Source organism: Eptatretus burgeri, chromosome 1 (genome assembly GCF_056783735.1).
Source record: "Eptatretus burgeri isolate ZD-2024b chromosome 1, Ebu_testis_v1, whole genome shotgun sequence".
Taxonomy (NCBI): Eukaryota; Metazoa; Chordata; class Myxini; order Myxiniformes; family Myxinidae; genus Eptatretus; species Eptatretus burgeri.
Window position 1 is genome coordinate 35,524,694 of NC_140961.1, and position 24,538 is coordinate 35,549,231.

At 43.7% G+C, this 24,538-nt stretch overlaps 2 protein-coding genes across 2 annotated transcripts in view; one reads left to right on the forward strand and one right to left on the reverse strand.

Annotated features, from left to right (window-relative positions):
- Positions 1–24,538, reverse strand: part of LOC147034221 (uncharacterized) — a 150,708-nt gene that overhangs the window by 98,078 nt on the left and 28,092 nt on the right. The window lies entirely within an intron of this gene.
- The window catches only part of LOC147034224 (mitogen-activated protein kinase kinase kinase 15-like), an 87,442-nt gene that overhangs the window by 46,253 nt on the left and 16,651 nt on the right, over positions 1–24,538 (forward strand). Inside the window, exons 12-21 of the mRNA XM_085878810.1 lie at positions 625–720; positions 2,249–2,330; positions 2,962–3,095; positions 3,448–3,575; positions 6,074–6,210; positions 6,321–6,426; positions 10,874–11,031; positions 12,811–12,994; positions 16,474–16,624; positions 16,802–16,976. Of these exons, the coding sequence (XP_085734936.1) occupies positions 625–720; positions 2,249–2,330; positions 2,962–3,095; positions 3,448–3,575; positions 6,074–6,210; positions 6,321–6,426; positions 10,874–11,031; positions 12,811–12,994; positions 16,474–16,624; positions 16,802–16,976 (1,351 nt within the window). The remainder of the gene's footprint in view (positions 1–624; positions 721–2,248; positions 2,331–2,961; positions 3,096–3,447; positions 3,576–6,073; positions 6,211–6,320; positions 6,427–10,873; positions 11,032–12,810; positions 12,995–16,473; positions 16,625–16,801; positions 16,977–24,538) is intronic.

The following is a 24,538-nucleotide window of genomic DNA, read 5'->3' on the forward strand; positions in this document are numbered from 1 at the left end:
GACAGACACAGAGCAAATCCATAGTTCCCTCTGGTGAAACCGGTAGAGGAATAATAATCTGAACAAAAACAATAGGGTACCAGCCTGGTAAGGCCTAAAAATACATGAGTGGTTGATATGAAATATGTGAATGCCTTACATAGATACAATTACACTTGCTTTTCCCCATACTGGCTTCTTGCTGGTATAGTGATAGGCTCTTTAAACCACAGCACAGTCTCATTAGTTGAGGAAATTTCAATAGGCTGGAATCAAGTGTGCACTTTTTGTTGAACTTCCATTGTTCACCCCATATATCCTCCCCCTGCCCTTGATCTCACTCTCACCTCTACCCTGCTGTTGGTGTTTCCCCCTTTCCATTTAGCTCCATTCTATTCTGCTCTAGCTCTTACACAAGCCTCGACCATGTATTCTCAAAACAAAAAACACTGACACCTTGAAATCAAAATTCAACTATCATGTACTTTCTACATATGAGGAAATGCTGAGAATTAGAAACTAATTTTAATGGATGAATTGCACATCTGTCTTTATCCGGTCATCTGTACCTTTTTTTTTTTCTGTCCCAAAAAATCTTTTCCCCCCATTCTCTCACCCCCTCCCCCTTCCTCCCCATCTCCTCAGCATCTCCAAGCATGATGAGCGGTGTTGCTTCCTCTATGTTCTGCAAAATTCCAATGATTTCCAGATCTTCCTTCCTTCAGAGGGACATGCCATTAAGTAAGTGACCAGTTTACTGACAGATGGACTGACCGTACCTTTCACCTGATGATTGAAGCATGCAGATACTACCTGATTTTAAGTCATTGAGCAAATTGAGAGGAGTAATGCTTCTACATATACAGTTTTCACCTACAAAGTGTCGTAGGTCTACAAGAACTCGACATTGCTGTTGTTGATGTCGAGGTTCTTGTCTTAGTCTGCCTCTGTAATGAAGACCGTGCCGAATAGGTGTTCGTTACCGTGATGACTGAAGGGATCTATGTCAAACTTGGTACAAGTTTGTATAATGATGCAAAAATGAACAGATTAGATTATGGTGTCAATAGGTCAAAGGTCAGAGGTCTCGTTTGGCAAAAATTCTGTTACCGCACTAACTTGTGAACTAGTGATGGGATTTTGATAAAACATGGTAGAAGTATATATTATGATGCAAAGATGAACTGACCAGATTTCAGCATCACGAGGCCAAAGGTGAAGTCTGTAATGGGTTGTTGTTACTGCGATAACTTAAGAACCGCTGAAGAGATCTATGTCAAACTTGGTACAATTTGTATAATGATGTAAAGATAAACAGATTAGATTTTGGCAACACTGAGATTATGGCAGGGCAGAAGTATAATTGTATGCTATTATACTTCTGCTTCGGGCACTCCCATCCATCTCAGTGTTGCCATCACCATCTCTCTCAGGACTGAACAATGAGAAAAAAATGGGTTTCAAGGAAGTGAAGAAAATAAAATAACAACCAAGAATAAGGGAACAGAGAGAAAGAATAACCAATTTTAATCTCAATGCAGATGTGGCTGAGCTCAGAATGTATACCTTAGCAGAATGTATACCTCAGAATGTATACCTATCTGAGCTCAGAATATTTTGCTGCCGGGATAAAAACTTGGGATCTGAACCTAAACCAATCCTGTTGGAATCAAACTTAACTAAAAGTAACTGTTTTGATGGAGTACTAAAATAGGTGCTGCATATCAGACCACACCATTTAAAGCTGGCTGTCATTTTTGCATTTAGGTTGTGGATGGTCCTTTATTTTCAGTTCTCAATTTCTGCTGTTTTGCATTTTTTTAGTTGTGGGCCCTATGGGAGGGATTTTTGTTTTGTATACAAAGTCCAGGCTCTTGGAAGAGCTAGAACACAGAACGGATCAGGATGCAACAGCAGAAAGAGAGGGGGGGGACACCAACAGCAGTGCCGAAGGATAAAATAGACGGAGACAGACAAACACGAAATGCGGATGAGAGGTAGGAGAGAATACAGGTAGTTGACAAGATGGATACAGAATTAAACTCTCAAGAAGGAAAAACGGGAAATTTGGGGTGGGGGTGAAAAAAATCATGAAAAGGTGGCCCATTGTATGCATGTACTTTGGCCAAATTGGAATTGGATGTTAAGCTGGAGTCAGTCATAGTAAGAGTTGGATCAGTACATGTAAGATAATTTAAACCCATTGATTACGGTTATGGGTTTATGGATTAAGAACATGTGATGGGCCCAATATCCTTGTTTGGTACAGGTTTCACTCTATGGTGAAAAGCTTCATGGAGGAACAGGGCTTCAACCTGGACCTTGAGCTGGAAAACCACCAGGATCTGGAGGTGAGTGAGGGTCTGTGTCTCTGGTAATAACACGTGTTCAAATGAAGCTTTAAAATGTTGGCTTGAATACTGCCCCCTAGGGGTTGTTTTTGTTGTTCGTCTTCGAGAAAGATGTTTTATTAATTCATTCTTTATGCTGAGCATATGCAGGGTTCTAGAAACTTTGTTGATCTTCATTTCTTCTGATTTTTATATTCTTCTGTTTTTGCTTGTTTTTAAAACTTTTCCTTTCTGCATTCATTTCTATCTTTGCCGTTAAGGATGTTTTTATGGGGTTTTTTTTGCACCCTTGCATTCAGTATTCGTAGAATTTAACTGAACAGCTTGTTGATACAAGTTTCATATTCACCATTTTTGTCCTGCAAGTGAAGCTGATCAGGACTGTTGAAGTGCATTTATGGAAATCCATGTGACCATTGCACACTACCTCCTTTGGGTTGTGGTCCATGATAATGCCTGATGGAGATTCTCTCTTTTGTTATCTTTGTACATAGATACTGTATTTTACCTGTTGCAGTTCTGTTGTTCTGCAGAACCTCCCAAAATAAAGCCTTGACTCGACAATTGTGCACAGCTTTAAAAAAAAAGAATTACAGATTTCTCTCTGGCACTGTTCCACATACCTCCTCAGTGGGATTATGAATACGACGACAATGGCGTACGTATTGTACTCGGCCGAGGCACATTTGGCGTGGTATATGCTGGACGAGATCTGCACAGCCACGTGCGCATCGCGATAAAGGAAATACCAGAAAAGGATGATCGGTGAGGCAAAGCAACATGGTGTGGGATGGCGTTGAGGCAATGCATGGGCTGGGGCTGAGGCATCGCGTGGTTGGGTTGGGGTTGGGGTGGGGAAGGGGGGATGAGGAATTGTACACTGATGGATAGGGTTTGATTGTCATAGTGCTGAGCAGGGTTGATGCTTCATGCAAGGAGAAGCTGAAGCATAGCTAAATGAAAAGTTATTTGTGGAGTCGAACAATATAAGCATATTGTGGGTTGTAGGAATAGTTGTTGAGGTGGATCATAACTAAAAGCCTAATGACGTAAGCTGACGAGTATGATTCAACACAGTGCGGTTAGTTGGTGACACCAGCTTGTTCCCTCTTGTAAGGTATTCTCAGCCTCTGCACGAGGAAATTGCGTTGCACAAGCACCTGCAACATCGAAACATCGTGCGCTACCTCGGCTCATTGAGTCATTGCGGCTTTTTCAAGATTCTCATGGAGCAAGTTCCTGGAGGTTCCTCACCCAAACTATACACACAACAAATCCTGCTGTTGCACTTCAGTCATGTAATCTGATGCTGTAAAACTGAATACTCTTGGTCAAGTTTATATTTCCGCAGCAATAGCAACTACTGTCTGTGGCTTCGTTGTATGTACGTATCATTTAGGACAGCACAATAGCTCTCTATTGTCTTGGTTGCGTTGATGTTGGTAAGCTCTGGATTATTATTTTTTTTTAAGCAGAAATGCATCCAGCTTTAAAACTGCTGTTTCGGTGCACTGTTAAAGGCCAAATAGCCCCTTTCCTCCACCTCACATTCCCTTTATAATAGCATGATTTTAAAAATAGTTTGTCTTTAGTTTGCAAAGCAATGTTTAATGACCACCAATGGAGAGTTCACAGAACACCTTACCCTGTGCAGTCTTAAGTAAAAGGACATGGGAAAGGTCTTTTAAATTCTTGCTTTGCGTTTCTGAGCATGATCTATATTTCCTACATTTTTTCTGAATCTCAATATTCCCCAACGCTGAGAGTGCGTGCGGCAAATTTGATTGGTCGGGATGGCGTAATATTTTGTTCAAGTACTGCTAAACTGGAGGATTTTAAAGTTCAAACAAGGTTATTTGTGTTCTCCAGTATTCAAGTATATAATTCAATCGAAATAAAATAAAAGTTTTAAAAGGCTGTAGAAAAGACGTTTTTTTGGAAGTTTACCGCCGTTGACGCAGTCTTTTTACGCCACCTTACTTAACACACAAAATTCGTTTTTTTGTGCCTGCTGTTTGTGTCTTTTATGACGTCCTGAAAAACAGTAAGTGTCCTTTTTGGAAATATTTTCAATTCTGTTTGACTGCCAGACAGGCAAGAAGACTAACATAATTACCCGACTCTTCTGTGCACATGCACTTGGGATGAGATTCCGTACAATTTGCCAAATTCAGAGCCAAAATACTGTATTGCTAAACTGCAGGTTCATGTTCCAAATCGTGTTCTCTCGTGTTCAAAATATTGAATTCAATTGAAACGAGAATGGAACTCTGAAGAGGTTATAATCTTGCCTCACGTGCCCATTCTGAGCAAAAAGTGCTGAGCAGTGTTGATCTGAACAAAAAGTGCTGAAAATTGTTAACTAAACATGCTACTATTATGGCCCAATACCCGTATCATCCATGCACCCTATTATGTCACGTACATTGCCATTATCATAGCTTTATTTATTACTTGCAAATACATCCTGTCGCTATTACTAACAAATACAACCTATTGCTTCACTGACAGGAATATTAAGGGGGGAGGGAGAGAGGAGGGGTACGAGGAGGGATGGGGTGGCTAGGAGGGGTGGGGAAGGGGGAGCGAGGAATGAGGGGGTGGGGAGAGTGTTGCCTTACCAAACGTCACTATACACTCGGAGTTGGGGTGGGAGTGAGGAGGAGGGGGTGAAGCAGGGAAGGGGGCTTTGGGAGGAGGTAATCGTGAGGTCTTAAGGAAATTGTGGGAGGTAATCGATGACCTTAAAGAGGTAATCGTGGGAGGAGGTCTTAAGGATATGCCTTATGACCCCATAGGGAGTGGTGACTGAGGATGCACCTGATAAAGGATATAATTAAAAAAGGCCATTAATTATCTTCAAAAGGGGTGTTTTAATTAACCCAAATATCCAATTTTCACTCTTGCACTTCCTTGGAGTTTTCTTCGTATGCATGTGAAGTTTCAGGCTGCTGGGTTTCATGGTTTTGGAGTTATGGAGGAGACACAGACACACACACACAGACACACACATTTATTATTATAGACTGATGGATTATTAAGATGTTTAACGACCACTTCTGTGCACATTAAGGCTGCATTGCATCAATGAAGATGAATATGAAGAAAGATTCTAACTGTATTCACCATGGCAAGTTCAGCATACGTATGAAGTTTTGCATAGATTTGTTAAAGGTTGTGGAGAAGAAGATTTTTCACATTTTTTTTTATTTTCAATCAAATATGGCCACCAGACCACGTGACCGATGACATAAATTTAATTCTTCACTCGCATTGGGTCGTAGATCGGATATATGAAGTTTCAGATTTTTGGGATAAGTATTTAAATTCAACCAATTATGGCTGGAATACTTCACTAAAGATGTCATCGTTATCACCCTATATACTCCATGGGGAGTTGATGACGTATGCCAAGTTTCAACATTTTCGTTGGTTTCTGAGATGTCCATTTTTTCCTTAATCCAATATGGCTGCCATACCATGTGACTTATGATGTCAGAGTTATCAATAAAATATTCTCCATGGGGAGTCCCTCCGATGTTTAAAGCTTTGCATTGATCACACAAGCGGTTGCAGAGAAAAGAAGGATTAAAGCTAAAATGTATCGAGGTGGACACACACACATACAGGGAGTCTCGCAACCCCTTCGGGGCGAGACCAATTAAGTAGTTCCTTTTTAGGCCATTTTTGAGATGTTAGAGTACTTTAGAATACCATGTTATTGTTGCTGATACTTTCTGCAGGAAGTTTGTCATCTTTGTTGCGAGAGAAGTGGGGACCACTGCAGAACAATGAGCCAACTATGGCGTTCTACACACGCCAAATCCTCCAAGGAATTCGCTACCTTCACAATAACCAGATTGTGCACCGTGACATCAAAGTACACCTCTCCTTGTTCTTATATTTGACTTTTCTCATAGCCCCCCATCTCTTCTCTCCACACTGTCTTTCTCATGTGTTATCCATCGCTTCTTGTTTCTGCCGCTGCAGGGTGACAATGTCCTTATTAACACTTACAGTGGAGTGCTGAAAATCTCTGATTTTGGAACATCCAAGCGTCTTGCTGGAATAAACCCCTCTACGGAGACATTCACAGGTGTGGCACAATCAGACTCTCGATCACAAAACTTTGTCAGATCCATATCGTGGTGATCATGGACAGCGAGCGATAGCCGGACTCACCAATTTTAATCTGTGGCTCATTCACGGACCACATTTATTAATTACCTCAGCAACAGTATATTTCATCAGATAAAAGTTGATGAGAGGACGTTTATTGCAGTTGGAAATGAGGTGCAACAGATGTTTTGAACATTCGTCCTTCGTCAGAATAGAGTCATCCTCAACAAACTTGCTTGCTCTTTACTCTTAAGACCGTTTACACAAAAGTTTGAGACTGGAGTAAGGGAATCCAAAATGTGTAGATTTCAATTACAAAATGTAGAGTGAATCTTTTCAGATCGAGGTATGGCCAAGTACCAAATCCATCAGACTTTACACGTGACATTTGTGGTCGTCATTGTATATCATACATTTGCCTCGAGAACTACTGTGGAGAGCATGTTGGCTGAGGTTGAGATCAATCGAGTCGATGGTTCACTCCATCATCATCCATGAACCAATTAGTTGTGCTATTCTCAAATATTTTGCTTTGGTACTCATCAATGTATTAGTTGGACAAAAATATCAAACATTCCATTCTCCTTCCCCCAATTGCTGCTTTTTTTTCCTCAAAAATTACCGTTTCTCCCTCCCTTCACTGCTACTGTGTCCCAACCTTAGTCTCCCTCTCCCCCCTTTTAATTTGTTATCCCACTGCATATTTAAAATTATTTGGCCCCTTACTATGTCTGAAGCTTATCAGGTCTGGAGGGCATTCATTTTACAAAATCCTACAAATGGTTTTCCATGCAAATCACACTAAGGTATAATACTGTAAAGCTTTAAGAAACAAAAGGATATTTTTTAAAATGAAAGAGAAATTGTAAAATCATGGAGACAAGCTCACTTTTCTTGTTTTTGTGCATTAATTCACTTATTTGGCTCATTTTAATTGTACAAAGTATATGCAGACAAAGGAAGAAGCAATATATTGATATCAGTACCATGATATCAAAAGGAAAAGGAAATGTGACATTGTGTTGATGGTAATCTGGACAAATAGTCCTGGGGCTGATTCCAAAATTTTGAGTTTTGCTGCACCCCCCTGCCAACATAGGTTTGGTTTTTTTCATGTTATATCGTCTATAGACATCTGATTTCAAAACATTACCCCTTTCAAAAAGTGTCCAAATGACCCATTGCAAGCCATTTCATACCGTGATACGTTTTGGCAAAACCTGACATTTTTTGCAGTATTGAGTATTGTAGCATTCGTATAGGACAATATTGTTGGCTTCAGGAAGCATTTTGTATTGTGCTGAGGCTTTGTAACTTTACTAAACCTGCATGGACGTTTATCGAAACCCTGAAAAACATGTTTATTACTGAATAATACACATATTAACCCTATTTTACACGGTGGGGGGGGGGGCATATTTGTTTTCTGCCTATACCGTCGCGGCGGTTAAAGGTATGACTTTGAAACTTGGTGGCGTTTATCCTATGTCATTTCTAAAAACGTGTACCAAATTTGGGAGCAATTTGTCGAAGGGGGGAGGGGGGGGTTCTTACTCTAAAACTAACCTACTAAAATCACGGAATTTCGCCAAAATTAATTATTCTTGACGTCAGAATTAGCTCATTGTTGAGGCAAAAATTAAAATGAGTTCATTTTTATAAAATAAGCATGTGGCAGTAGCAACTGGCCAAGTTTCAGGTTTCTAGCACGTTCCCATGTCATTTCAGACCCTGTGTAAAATAAGGTTAAAAGACCTATAGACTAAGCAAAATCTTACTTACCTGAGAAGAAAAACTGGATTCATATGAATTGTTCAATGTCCTATTCGTCATCTGTCTCATCGTCGGATTCCAGTGGATCAACGATGGTTTCTTTGGAATTCCCGCACTGGTCAGGCTTGCATCTGCATACTCTGGTGCAACTTAGTTGATTCTGTCTACAGGAGCACCTCCGGTCAGCACAACACAGACACCGGCAGCTAACACATTCCATGACAGACGTCGGGGCAGGAGAAACATCTAACCATTTGATGGTAATCTCGTTCCCGGCTACATCCCAGCCATGACCATGTGGAGTGGGTACATGTGGGCAGTTCTCGAGACCTCTTCTCCAAATGGCAGCCTGGTAATTGGCACGACGTAGGTGGAACTCGGCTGCATTTTGACAGGGCGGAAGTCTGCATGGGTCTGTGGTATGCGCGCCAAACATCTCATGCCTCAGTTCGTTGACTCCACTGTGCTGCTTCTTCCCATACAGGGCGCAGATGGCCTCTTCTCCTCTGGCGAGTTCTGCTACTGACAGACTGAAGGACTGCCCAATGCTGTTCATAGTGGCTCTAAATTCATTTTCGATCTTTAGAAGTTTGAGTCCTGACAGCTTTCCACGCCCAGTGAAGGCACTGGTCGAGTCACAGCCACTGAAGGCATGGTAACCTGGGAGAGCAGAGCAGATATCGCGTCCCAGGGTATGTGCCAGAGCTGTAAGATCAAGGTAGCGGGTCCGCTGTTGTGAGCCGGTGCGAAAGATGAGCTGCGAGCTAATATGATGGCAGACTGAAAGGGCAATGACTGCAACATCACTGTCTGGGGACTTGATGATCACAGAAGGAGCACCGTGATCAGCTGCATGGGCTGCGTGAAGCAAAAGCCTGGTGTGTGCATCTCAGTTCAGCCAGTTCTGCCTTCAGGACTTCTGTTAGTTGGTCATTGGCCTTCAACCTGAAGCACCTCTCTCCAACTGTCACGAACAGTGCTTGTTGGCCCAGCTGCGCAGCATACTCTGGCTCGGACCACTCATTCAGGAGGAATTCTGTCAGGGCACATTTGAAGGATCCACTCGTCAGAGACTTGATCAGCTGCTGGTCAATCTTCTGTGTTCCTGTGCGGATCTTGGTTTCGAGGCTCTCCATACCAGCATCGCTTCTCAGTTTGCGCTCCGCGATATTAATGGATATATCAGGGCATGTGTCAACTACCCAGTCTTTGCGCGCACCAGCTTGATAACCAGATGTGATGGTGTTGAAGAGTGAAGAGGCCAGTTGTGAGTATGTCATGTTTGGTGCCGTTTTTGCTGAATGGATGATGGCCATTGCGTCAAGCACCCAGGTAGCATCCGGGGGGATACTTGTCAGCGGTTGCACATCGTCTTCTAGTGCTCTGAGCAATTTAGCCTTGACTGTCTTCACTGGACTTCCATCTGGCATGGCGATTGAGAGTGGGAGCGGTCCAAGTGGGTAACTCAGAAGCTTCTCCATAGATAGTTCACGGCTTTGACCAATCACAAGGAGACGGCCAAACATGTCTCTTGTTGAATTCAGGACGCTGGCATGCGATGTGTCATGCCCCAGTTTCTTCTTCTTCATGGATGTGAACGTCTTCAGCTGCAGTTGTGGTAGAGTAGCGTAGAAGTCTTTGGTTCCATCTTTCCCTAATCTGACTGCTGCAAATGTCCTCAGTGATCCTACGCCTCTTTGACGAGCATCCAAAAGGTCTCGCTTTACATCTTCGGTTGCCACGTGTCCAGAAGCCAAATGGCACAGCTGCTCGTCAGATTGGAAAGGGTTTATCCAGTTCTCAATACATGCCGTGATACTCTGCACCGAATGCAATTCACACTGAATAAGCAGCAGACACTATTTGCAACAGTCAACATCAAGAAATATACTAGAATGTGAATTTCTATAATAGTTTATGATGTTAGTGACAAAACATCATATTTTGTCTTAATTTTAACAAAATTTTGATAATTTTCGCACATTTTTTTACCATTTTCACACATTTTTTTTTTATCATTTTCACACAATCTTTACATTATTTTCACACAATTTCTAGCGAAAATATCTCCTAAAACAAAATCAAACACCTGGATTTGTATTTAATGTGTCTATGTGCACTCTGAGCAAACCTAACTGCAATGTAATATGCCCACCCATCCCTAGCACAAAAAACCGATTTTAGCGGTATTTACCTGGTATCAAAAATGCCTCCAAAAACTTCGAATGAACACCTTTTTTAGAAGGGGTAATGTTTTAAAATCATCACCTTATAGATCAATAAACAAGAAAAACACATAAAACCTGTTGGCAGGGGGGTGCAGTAAACTTTCATTTTCGGCCCCTTCTGAGAATCAGCCCCAGGACTAAAAAGAGATGATCAAAAGTCTGTGCCAAAGGGTGAGGAAGTAGCACGTATTATTTTGTCTTTTGTATGACTCGGTCAGGGCCAGAATAGAATCCCCGACCCACTAGAGTACTAGACTCTCTAAGCAGACACTTTATTTGGCTCGCTGGGTTTATGGCATAATCATGTGCTGTACCCCTTGGGGATGACATGCAAACACATCTTTGATCCACTGCCAAATAGACCTTTAATCGTCTGCGAGAACTCATGTAATAATGGATTTTATATGCATGCATGTATTCCAGGAACATTACAGTACATGGCACCAGAAATCATTGATCGGGGTCAGCGAGGATATGGAAAGCCGGCGGATATTTGGTCTCTTGGTTGCACTGTCATCGAGATGGCGTCTAGTCGGCCACCTTTCCACGAGCTGGGCGAACCACATGCTGCAATGTTTAAGGTAAATTATTCTGTTTTGTAGTTGAGAATAAAGCACAATTCAATTAAATTTAAATTACTAATGGCTAATCATATTTCCATGAAACCATATAACATCAGAGAGAATGGAGAGATATTTCCTTAATTTCCAGAGAACACCCCTTAAGGGTAATTGTTCACACCAGCATTTTGAAACGGGGAGAAAAGGAAGGTTCTGATTTTTAAACACATTAAAGTACTTTGAGTTTCCACTACTATAAGTGTAATAATGTTTAGTGGTGGGAGGGTGGGGGTTGGAGCACTACAACACAAAATAGGCTGTGTTTTTACTTCCTGGTTAGCATTAGGAAGTGTATATTCCTGATTGGCATTTGAACAAACCATGAGTTACAAGAATTGAGGACACGAGACTGAACACAGTGACTACCATTCTGCAATAGTCGGTTGGGAAAAACAGGACTTGAGATGGCAATGATGTCCATAGAGCCTTTGATTGCACATTGTTGAGGAGCACCAATTGAGTTGCTGAAGTGCAGGCTAGTTGTGATGAGTGGTATGACAGATGATGCTGTATACAACAGTTTTATTTTCCTGACGTGAGTAAGGGTGTAGTGCCGAGGAGGTAGTGCAAAGGAATATGCCCAGGCACTGTTGCTTTTTGGAGAAATTATGTGCGATTATGTCTGCCTCCACTTATCTATATTGTAAAAGGAGCCGTGTCTGTCTGTCTGTGTTATAACTTGAGAACAGATTAACGGATTTCAATAAATCCAGCTGTGGTGGATTCAGGGAACTCCCGGGAAGGTTCGTGACAAAAATATATATATATATTTTTTTATATGGCTACAGGGCACACGTGCCGAAACTGCAAACGCCAATTTGCGACACTGGTTATCCCCGCATTCCCAAGAATCCTTTTTCTTCTTGCCCTATTGATTAGCCATCACAGCAAAGATTGGTATTTCCGTCAGCGAAGTGACAGGTCTTATATTCTAGAATTTATACAAAAGAGTACCATATATCTGTTCTTTGCATCAGCTGAACGTAGACAATGTGACATTTACAAGATGGTCTTTCAACAACTAATCCTGTGTTTTTTCTTTTGCTTTAAGGGCATGCTTATTCTTCTTTAACGGCCTCAATTATTCCCACGTTCTTGTGATGTTGGCTTGGGAAAGCTCGGCCAAAGTCTTTCATGAACATGCTGGCCAGGCCTGATGTTTGACTAATGTTAGGGCAGGAATTTAGAATTTGTTCATAGTGCCAGCGATAGCTCGTCTCCTCTTTGCGAAGGACTACGTGGGAACTTTAACGTCCACCAACTGGCAAATGGGACGCCCAGTTTAATGTCCATCCCAGGGACGGCGCATACATTGATGAATCACCCTGCTTGTGAAACACCTGGATGAGAGTTATCGCTCGGTTGGGATTCAAACCCAGGCGAGACAGCTTGGAGGTGAGGTTGCATACCTCTTGGGCCTAGAGTCTAGGCTATCCTGCCTGCCCTTCCTTCAAGAGCATGCAACAAGCATGTCTTCTATACAGCAGAAGGGAAGCTATTTTGGAGACTGAGGCCAATAGTGAAGTAGAAGGTTGTTCAAATGTGATTATGTTTAGGATGTAAACAAAGAGGACTGTTTGCAGGATATTTGATTAATATCTCCTCTGAGACATCAGTTAATGGTATCACACCACAGAGCCTGGATATCCATCCAAGCCAATGAACATTGTAATCAGTCTTGACTGCCTTAATAATCCCATACTATTGTCCCCTCTTCCACCCTCACAACCTTCTGCCAAGGTGGGCATGTTTAAGATCCACCCTGAGATTCCAGAGACCCTTTCTCCAGAAGCTCGTTCGTTTTTGCTCCTGTGTTTTGAGCCAGAGCCAGAACGCAGGGCACACACTGTGGAGCTTCTGCAACAACCGTTCCTGAGGGGTGCAGGATGGGGAGCTAGGCGCAGAGGGCAGAAGACTGGACCAGGTATGAGAAAAGTATGTGTGCAGGATGAAGTGGTCCCTTAAGGTATTTAGGGGAGTGCTTTATTGATTTTTATTTTAGGGTTTGTCGTGCGAATATGGAAGGATTTATACCACTGGTTTTTCCTCCATCTTGCCCCCTTTGCACCCACTGCCTACTGGACTTTGTTTCTTTATGATCGGAAAATGGAGAGAAAGTTATAATTAGCCTTGGACCTGCATTGACAACAGGCCCAGATTGCATCATTGCCCATCTTCTCAAATCTCGCTCTGCTGCTCTTGCTTCTCAGTCTGAACTCTTCAGCTTGTAATTCTTCTTTGGCCACCTCCTCTGAGCTTGGAAGTCAACAAACTTCCGCAAAAAGGGTGTGAAAAAAAACACTTTCAACGACAGACCAGTGAGCTTGCTTCCAAATATAAACTAGACAAGAAAGCATCTGAAAATGCAAAGCCCGTCCGCGTCCGCTTTGTATTCGGACTTCTTCTTCTTCCTTATGCTAAACATGACAAAAACAGCTCAAAAAAACTAGAAGGGCACTCAGTAGAGCGCATACCTCCACCGCGTAATGCCTGATCCATGAGAACATATCGGGCCCAATCAATACATTTTTGAAATATCAGGTTATGTATCGTTTTTGCCCCAATCTCTCAATGGTGAAGAATCGCTTTAAAAATCAAACAATTCTCGCATCCAGATCAGGATCCGAATCTCACCAAAATCAGATCAGTAACAATACAAAAGGATTGACGATTTTAGGTGACCTTGACCTTTTGACCTCAAAAGCAATAAGCTTCAGTGACCCAGTATGTAAACCCTGCTCAAATTTAAAAGCAATCAGATGGAAATTGAATTTGTGACCTTGACCTTCTTGACAGAACACAGGTTATACTCGATAAATTGGGTCATATTGTTATACTGGGTCTTACATATTGATATTTCATATTGGGTCATACATATTGATATTTTATGCAAGCTTGATCTTTGACCTTTTGATGTGAAAAAAAAATCTGCTTCTAGATTTTGCTTGGTGAACCAATTCAGTGACCCAAAATGCAATTCTTAAAAGTTCAGGTCAATTGGATGAAAATTGATGATTTTATGTGACATTTACCTTTTGACCTTATTAATTTGGCTTCTCCATATTCTCCATAATAAAGCTGTGTGGAAAATTTGATCGCAAAAGCTAAAAAAAAGTTACGGCCAGGATAGACACACACACAGACAGAAGTGATTGCAAAACTCTGTCTCGCGTCGCACGGAGGACGGGCTAACAAAGTTATGGAATCCATCGATGCTGCTGATGTCTTCTTTCCTCTTTTCAAACAGTCTGATCTCTGACAATCAGTTTTGATTCTGGTGTTGTCACTCAACTATGGGTATGGTCTTGCTTCTCTCTTAGCAATGGTCAGAGATCCCAAATCCCAAACAAGGTCATGGTCGACCCCTGGATGTATCTTGGGCATTGTATAGTCTGGCTTTCTGACCTACTCCACTCACACAGTCAATGTGTTGCTAGCAATGAATGGTACCATCTCCTATCCTCTCCTTCAGTCGGCTGAAGTGCTCCAGGACAGTATCTTCGGTCAAGTTTTGTCCCTCATGCACATAAACAACCTCTCTGATGCTATGAATCTCTCTTCCTTTTACAGAATGACTCAACATTGTGTCGTACAACACAACATCCCACTGATGGGCAGACAGCAGCTATCGCTTATCACGATCTGGAATTGATTAGACGAGCAGAGTACCTGCCCTGTGGGTGATCTTGTTCCAAGCATGCAACACATTCTTGTGACATATACCTTTATTTGGGTGATGCATAGGCAACTGACAGCTCTTTATAGGCAAAAAACAACAACCCGGTTACGTGCATGAAGCAAAAGCATACCTACTGCTTGTAATTCAAAACACCTCACTGCACTTGAAAACGTGGGGACAGGAATACTGTACTGTAAATATGGTGGAGCTTGTAATACCCTCCCCCACCTGAATGCGGCACTAGATGATACACATTTACATAGAGAATATGTGTTCACCCCCCCCCACCCCATCCCCATCCCCCATCCCACAAGAACACTGGCAAAGATAAAAACACCCCTATACATTATTAGGAGGCATACTGATCCTATGTAGCAAGTATGGATGTAATCTGCCCAGAACTGTAGGAGGAGTAGCGTCACAAACAAATACACAAACGCCGGTCTGTGAATTATAGTAAGGATGCTTGTTTGACTAATTAATGTCCTTCAATCCTGGAAAATCTCAGTCTCATCCTCTCACTCGAGAAGAAGCATCAAAATAAGCCACCTGTCTATTTCAACGGTCAGCCACAAGAAGAGCTTCAGTATCTTGAACTTCTCTGTCTTACATCAGTCATGACCTGGGCTGACCATAAAGCAAGTCTCTTTTGTCAGCCACAGACAGGGAGGGCATCCTCTGTCATTCCATTTAATTCCTTGAAAAATCAGAATAACTTGCATCCCACAAGGCCATTGTTTATAGCTCAGTGGAGTAGGGTTACATCTTATGGGCTGATGCCCCAGCATCACATCCGTCTTTCTTGATTCTGTATAACTTGAAGCTCTCAACATTATTAGCACCTCCCATGATGAGGCCAATGCACAAGATCTGTTGCTCTCAGACAGGTGTGACCTCTGTTTTTTACTGCTTCTCCTGCGGCCCAGTTCCCACTGCTTTCTCAGCCCGTTGACAAATCACAGCATCTTCAGAATGTACGCATTCTTCCAGTTACCCCTCCTGGTTGAACTCCAAAATCCATGTTTAACACCAACCTCCACTCTTTTCTTCTTCTGCCTCTCTCCTGTTTGTATGAACTGCCGATAAAAGCAATTCCCTCTGGGAAGATACTTCAAGCGGGTGGTATACCATCATCCCCAATCAATAACCATAATCTTTTCTATCCCGATTAACCCAACCCAACAGACTTACTCACAGGTTAGTGTTTCCTTCTCTACTTTTCCCCTCTTTTCATGTTCATTCATCCCCTTACTTGTGTTAATGTGGCCCCAATGCCCCCACTTTCAGTTTGCTGCCTTTGACCATCACATCCCTCTTTCATCAGCCTCGATACAAAATAATAAAAATGAATAAACAATGCTTTGTTTGATTTTTGGCAGTCATAGTATTGAACCTGCTGCTCTTTCATCATCATTTCATTCATCATTAATCTTTAATTCTACCTTCTTCCATTATATGTGGATTTAATTCTTTTTATTATTATTCTTGCCTCCTTATGGAGTCATGTCCTTTCACACGTCATTGTTTGTCAAAAAATTAAATCCCTTGTTCTTTTTAAAAATTTCTGCAGTTCCTTTCAGATTTTCTCGACCTACTTTTTGCCCAGCTTTGCTCAAAAAATCCAAAGTCTTGTTAATCCCACAACTGCGTTGCATTTATACACATATTTCCAATCATTTATTTCATTAATCTTTCCCACTGTTCCCTGTCCCCCATTCCCCAAGATTATGGTCGGAGTGTGTCTGTGCCAATTCACATTGACACGAGCAGTACGGGCAGTGAGCACGGCTCATCGTCCTCTGAGTCAGACACCCCAGTTCCTAGGAGATCTCGAACTGCTCAACCAATTATAGCACAACCAAAGATCTTTCTGGGGTGAGAAGTTGTTATGCAAATCATGGTGGTTGTCGATAATCAATCTTGCAATATTTCCCAAAATGGCTTCCATCTTCTTTGTCTTTGTATCGTCACTAGCATGACTCTTTTTGCATCATTATCGTATAAATCTGCACTATTTGTACTTTGTAAAAAAACAAAACGTGGTGTTTGCAGCCTACCAGAAGAGGCATGGCAGGGTGAGGAGCACAGCGCACCTCCATCACCTGATGAAGCAGAACCAAGCCTGTTCCTTCTACGCAAGGACAGCGAGAGGCGAGCAACACTGCATCGCATCCTTGCTTCTGAAGAACAACATCTAGCTGGCCATTTGCATCAGCTCCTCTTTAAGGTTTTTGTGACTTCTTCAACCTTTCATTTACATTTCAGTTTCTAAAATTGTTGCTAACCATCTTCACCAGTAATTCGATTATGTACAGTATATGAGAGACAGAGTCCCTCGGCGAGAGGTATAAAAGCTAAGGTAATGAGAATGTGGTTATTACCCCCACCACGAAGGTGGATGGGGGTTATGTTTTCACCCCTGTTTTTCTGTCATCTATTTGTCTGTGAGTAGGATATCTCAAAAAGTAGGGGATGGATTCGGATGAAACTGTGTGGACAGGCTAGGTTTGTGATGAGGACAAATTTATTTGATTTTGGTGAAGATCCAGATCCGGATATGAGAATTTTAAAAGTTATTCTTCACTGAGAAAATGGAGCCAAAAACGATACATACAGTGGTATGCAAAAGTATTGACCCCTTACCAATAACACCACATTTACATGAATTATGCAGAAACAATTTTACCAAATGAACTTTTTTATTCATAACTGAAGAGATCAAACTAAACACTGTAATAGTTGAAGGAGATTACATGTCCAGAATACCTGTAATAAACATGTACAGATCAAAATTCACGAGTTGCAAAAGTATTCAGCCCCTTAGGTCAGTACTTGGTGGAAGCAGCTTTAACAGCAATGACTGCTATGAGTATTTTTGGGTAGGTCTCTACAGCCTTGCACATTGACATGGTGAAATATTTGCTCATTCTTCAGGTGACAATTGCTCTAGTTCTTCCAAGTTTGATGGGGATCATCGATGGGCTGTAATCTTCAAGTCTCGCCATAAATGTTTAATTTAGGTTCAAGTCAGGACTTTAACTGGGCAACTCAAGACCATCTATTTTCTTCGTTTTCAGCCACTCCAGTGTTGCTTTAGCTTTGTGCTTCGGATCATTGTCCTGCTGAAATGTGAATCTCCGACCCACTTTCTGATTCATGGCTGACTCGAGCAGGTTTTCATCAAGGATTCCCCTGTGCTTTGCACCGTCCATTGCCCTTCCATCCAGACAAGCTTGCCAATTCCTGCTGATGAAAAGCAGCTCCATAACATGATGCTGCCAACACAATGCTTGATAGTAGAGATGGTGTTGACTGGGTGATGTGCAGTTTTCGGCTTGTGCCAGACGTAACGCTTTGAATTGAAACCAAAATGTTCAATTTTTGTCTCGTCTGACCACAAACCTTTTTTTTTTGGATACAATGTCGAGGCTCATATGAGAGCTAACACACATAAATGCACAACAAGGGGAGCAGGAGACAAGAGGGGCGGGAGAAGGAAAGAAAAATTGTGGGAACAGAGACATGAGGAGATCTGTGGAAGAGAGAGGGATGGGGTGGGGTGCACAGGGTAAACAAGATGGACATGACAGGGACTTTCAGGAAGGAAAGCAGGGTATTTGAAGGATGAGGGATTGGGGTGGATTAGCAGGGGTAGGAAAGATCAAGGTTTTGGATGGGGGAAGATAAAAGATGGTGGTGAACAGCTGTTTTGAAGACCTGGAGGGAAGATGGGATTGAAAAGAATGTGGGAGTTTGTTCCGGAGGTGGGAAAAAAAGAGGAATGAAAGAGTGAAGTTGAGCAGTGATTCTTGATTTTGGTAGTTTTACCAGAAGGGTGTTGCTTGTAGACCTTGAGCACCATGCGGAAATATAGGGGGGGGACATATCTCAGACAGAGCGGTAGGTGGGGGGCGAAGCCAGAGAGGACACGGTAGAAGAGAGAAAGACCACTGACCTGCCTGCAGTGAGAGAGTGAGAGACCCAAAGACTCAGTCTCATCGCGGGAGATACCAATGATCCTAAATGCCACAGCATGAAGCCGAGAAAGGTGAGAGGTAGGAGCACCAGCCCAGAGAGGAGAGCAGTACTCCATCAGGCTGCAGACGAAAGCTTTGTATGTGGTTAGGAGCTCAGGTGTGCCAAGGAAGGACTTTGCACGATGGAGGCTTCCCAGTCAGCGACTGGCTTTGGAGGCGAGCTTGGAAATGTGGCTTTCTCAAGAAAGATCATGGCAGATAGTGAGACCTTGAAGCTTGAATGGAAGGACTTCTTCAAGAGGATTGTTGAGAAAGTACATGGGGGCGGGTTCCAGACAGTCCTTTCGGAGAGACATCGTGAGATTGTGAGATTTGTCAGGGTTGAAAGACATGTTCTACGTGTTGGACCTGCTTGTGATTTTATCCAAATCTGCAGAGAGCGAAGAGGCTGCTGCTTGCTGATCTGAGGGATGACAGATGGTACAGCAGAGGGTGGAATTAACAGCAAAGAGATAAAGAGGATTTTCCAGAGAGTCAGAGAGATCATTGATGAAAACCAGAAAAATAACAGGGCCAAGAACATTGCATTAAGCAACTCCAACCTGGACAGAAAGAGGGGATGAGAAAACTCCATGAAGAGCCACATGTTGGCTGCAACAAGAGATCAAACTAAACACTGTAATAGTTGAAGGAGATTACATGTCCAGAATACCTGTAATAAACATGTACAGATCAAAATTCACGAGTTGCAAAAGTATTCAGCCCCTTAGGTCAGTACTTGGTGGAAGCAGCTTTAACAGCAATGACTGCTATGAGTATTTTGGGGTAGGTCTCTACAGACCTGCGTGCCATAATTGGAGATGTCCTTGGATACCATAGGAAGAGATTTTGGTGAGCAGGGCAGGCAGGGTGCCAGACTATATCAAAGGCATGCAATATGTCTAGGGCGATGGCTCTGATTTCATGTCTAGCATTGAGGATCTCCATCCATTGTTGGGAGAACAGAAGCAGCATATCCAGGGTAGAGTGGCCTGGTCTCAATCCATATTAATGATTGGAAATCAACCCACTGGAGATGAGGAAGGATTTAATGTCTGAAGCGATGATGGATTCCATAACCTTGCTGATGGTTGGGAGAAGGCTGATTGGTCTGTAGATTCCAGGGATCAGTTTTTGCACCTTTTTATGCAGAGTGGTAATGTTTGCTGATTTCCAAGCAGATGGCAGATGACCTTGAGCAAATGAGAGGGTGAATAGAACAGAGAGTGGGTGAGCAAGAGCAGCAGAGCTGGTGTTTAGGACATATGAGCTGATGCCGTCTGGGCCAGTTGCAGATGCCTGCAGTATCATGAAGATGCTTTTTCGCAATCTTCCGAGGAGCTTCATGCATATTTTTAGCAGCGTCTCTCATAGCGAACGCTGCTCGAAGAGAGCTCGGCATTCTTCTTCTTCTTCTTGTTCTTCTTGTTGTTCTTCTTGTGAAGACAAAACCTTTTGGACTCGGCTCTTTTATATACAGGATCCGGATCTCCTTAAATACTAAACACCTGTACACATCCTCGCATTGTAGTACTGCAGCATCGCAAACCAATTGTTCGACTTTTCATAAAAGCACCAAAATTGGTACATATGTTGACTAATGTATTCTGAACAATTCTGGATATGGAGCCACTCGAGATTTTGCCTTGGTCAGCTTTGGCGGCCATTTTGGAAAATGGCCGCCATTCTACTTTAACAACATGGGATATCTGTCATTGTTATTCTCTTTGTAGGTTTCTCAGAGGTGATAAATACTCCATGTGATGTGCATTTACAAAGGAAAACAATACAAATGTCATTTGTGTTGATGTATTATATTTCCAACCATTGTATTGGGGAAAAATGGTCATTTTTATGGGAAAATCCATTTTCGCACATAGCATCAGTGACAGGTTCAGAAGTATTTTGTTGTGGTGGTGCCAATCCAAATGCCAATGAGGAGACACGTCACCATGAAGAAACACCGCGTGCACAGGAAGCATTTGCCAAAGATGTACAATCACTTGTGGCTGTCATTGAAGAGCTGGGGAATCCCTTCGAGGAGGATAGTCCAGATTTGCTGGTCCTAGACACCAAGGAGATTGCCGATCCTGCAGTGATTGAAACAGTTCGCACTGCCAAGCAGATTGGACAAGAACAGTTTCAGGCATACTCAAAGGATTGCCTCATCGACAGAACCAAGACTATTGACGAACCTATAAAGAGGAACAAACTCCCCCTCTTCGGAACAGACAGAAGACCAAAAGCACCCAAAAGAAAGGAAGCATCTGTGAAGAATGATATGGCCTTATTTGCAAGGCTCTACATTGGCTGCCAGAACCGCGATGGGAACCTGGACGAGTTCTTCCGTCATGAAAATCAAGCATGCCCTCCCGTGTTATCTGATGCAGGTAAGCTGTACCTGGGTAGCAAAAGCGACTTGCTGGTGTGCCTTGAAGGCATTGCTGAAGCTCAGTCTGATGCACCTGCTGTCACTTCTGTTGTCCTTGACGGCACCGTCATCGTGCAGATGTTGAAGCCTGGCACTGCCAAGACATTTGAAGAATATGCCCACCAAGTCTTCATCCCATACGTTGAGGGGCAGCTGCGTCGTGCTTCACGTCTCGACCTCGTTTGGGATAGCTACAAAGATGGCTCCTTGAAGACGGCGACAAGGGAGAAATGAGGAAAAGGGGTGCGACGGCGCGTGGTGAGCACCGCAGCCATACCAGGAAACTGGCAGAGTTTCCTACGTGTCGACGCAAACAAGGTGGAGCTCTTCACCTTCCTGTCCGATGTGCTGGTGCAGTCCTTCCATGACGAGGCAAAGGAGTTGGTAGTCACTGATGATGAAGCAGTCATCTGACTTCCAAGGCAGGAAGATGAAAGCTCTCTGGCTCCATGCGGTCAAGAAGAGGCGGACACTCGCATCATGCTACATGTGGCCCATGCCGCAGAACATGACCACTGTCGGATTCAAGTTCGAACCGTAAATATCGACGTCGTCGTATTGGCGGTGATGGTAGCCCAGGCACTACCATGCGTGGATGAACTCTGGATTGCCTTTGGGACAGGCAAGAACTACCGCTACATCCCTGCCCATGAAATAGCTGCCTCCCTCAGTCCACAGAAGGCACGTGCCCTCCCTGTCTTCCACGCCATGACCGGATGTGACACGGTATCGACATTCGTGGGGCATGGGAAGAAATCTGCCTGGGCTACATGGAACTCGTTTCCAGAACTGACAGATTCTCTTGTGACCCTGACCACCATGCCAGTCAACATCCAGGATGACACAATGCACTGCATTGAAAGGTTTGTGGTGCTCCTCTGTGACCGCACCAGTCCATATACGGATGTCAACGAGGCCAGAAAGAAACTCTTCGCCAAGAGGAACTCCATCCAGCGCATCCCATCGACCTACGATGCTTTGGAACAGCATGTGAAGAGATCAGTCTTCCAGGGTGGCTATGTCTGGGGGCAGGTCTTGGTCCCTCAACCCGTGCTTCCATCACCAACAAGCTGGGGCTAGCGGCAAACAGAGGATGGGTCCTACGAACCGCTCTGGACCACACTCCCTGAGGCTTCAAAAAGCTGCTTCGAGCTGGTGTCGTGCGGCTGCAAAAAAGGCTGTAGAAACCGCTGCAAATGCAAGAAGGCTAATCTGCAATGCACTGGACTGTGTGCTTGTGAAGGAGAATGCCAGTAGACAGACGCAGTAGACACAGACTGAGATGTTGGCCTAGCTTAGAATGTGAAAATGCAAAGTCGCATTGTTTGTAAAAGTGTTGACTTCTTGATCCAGAGCCAGTACACTTGAGCTCAGAAACTCATATTGTACTAGACTGATGTATGCATGTACCATGTGTCCTGGTAGAATGGTAGTAGACAGTAAACCGTAGCCGCTTCAAAGTGAAGTGCGCAATAATTTGACTACATTTTCTGAGTTTGTCATTATCACGATTATCAGTTCCCTTTTCAAAATAGAGTAAAGTATGTAATCTATAAGGCAATTTTTGTTGATTCCAAACCCATTGAATGTGATGAATATCATTTGACTCTTCTTCTCCAGGCAATAATGGGTACTTTTCATCAAAGTTTCAGGAGAGCAGCAATTTACAAATCAAATAATGCCTTTTTTACCGAAAATACTGGCTCATAATATTTGAATACGCCTTTTCATGGTCAATTTACTGAATTTTATACTTTCATAATATCTACCAGCAATACAATAAGAAAATAAGAGCATATAGCCAATTTTGCTAAAATAGAATGGCGGCCATTTTGGAAAATGGTCGCCGAAGCTGACCAAGGCACAATCTCGGGTGGCTCCATATCTGGAATTGTTCGGAATACATTATTCTACATGTGTACCAATTTTGGTGCTTTTATGCAAATTTGATACAATTGATCTGAAATATCAGACTACGCTGCTGGACTATTGAGGGTGCCTTTTGAGAGCGTCTATCATGAACTTTTAAATATATTCGGACATTTGCTTTTAAGTTTCGAAAAGTTCACGTTACTATTTAAAGATTATTCCATTTAATATATTGCTACGGTTGTGGAAATTCGCATTACACCATCAAGGGGCCCCAGGTGAGATATTTCTGTAAGTACATGTGTAGTTAGCCCAAACCCGTTATATAGAGGGAATTTATGTGATCCATCCGGGCTGCGACGCTTTGAGTTAGCCATTTTTCTGTTCTATCTTTTATTTCAAACAAACAGCATCTCAACAACCACGCCATCCCCACCACAGCGCCAACCACACCAAACCACGCCACCTCAACAACCACCGCGTTCTGACTCGGCACACGGTTGCCAGAGGCCTGGCCTTCGACGAGGGAAAGCAGGCGGCCCCCGTTCCCCCCCCTCCCCCGAACGAATGGCGCCGCCGCGGTGGATTTCACCCTGCGAGGGAAGAGGAAGAATGCCACGGCAGTGCGAGCGTCGCCGATTGGGCGGAAGACCCCTCCTTCCAGAGGTTTCCAGCATGTTCTGGAAGGAGGGGCGGGTGTTGAGAGGGGGCGGGGCTTTGTGAAAAAGGGGGCAGAACGCGAGCGCAAGGGGCGGGGCTTGCTGAAGAAAAAGGGGCAGAACGAAAACGCGAAGGACAGTGAAGTTGAGTTTTAGGCTGAACGCGAGCGAGTGAGGAGAGCTCGGCGGGAAAAGGCCGAACGCGAGCGAGTGAGGAGAGCTCGGCGGGAAAGGCTGAATGCGCGCGAGTGAGGAGAGCTCGGCGGGAAAAGGCCGAATGCGAGCGAGTGAGGAGAGCTCGGCGGGAAAAGGCCGAACGCGAAAGCGAGCGAGTGAGGAGAGCTCGGCGGGAAAAGGCCGAACGCGAAAGCGAGCGAGTGAGGAGAGCTCGGCGGGAAAAGGCCGAACGCGAGCGAGTGAGGAGAGCTCGGCGGGAAAGGCTGAACGCGAACGCGAGCGAGTGAGGAGAGCTCGGCGGGAAAGGCTGAACGCGAGCGAGTGAGGAGAGCTCGGCGGGAAAAGGCCGAACACGAGCGAGTGAGGAGAGCTCGGCGGAAAAGGCTGAACGCGAGCGTGGAGAGCTGAGTGGAGTTCCTGAGGAGAAGTGCGAGCGGATGCGGAGGCTCGTGGACTCGACCTCGCTCGCCGGACCGTGCTGGTTGGGTAGCTCAGGACCGAGGGCGCCTTGAGGGGATCGGCAGTGCTGGCGGAGCCGGATCACGGTGGACACCAGCTCGGGGAGCTCCCTACGGTCACGCTCTTTCAATCATTTATTTTGGGTTTTTGTATGAATGGTGTGGCGCCGTGTCCTGTA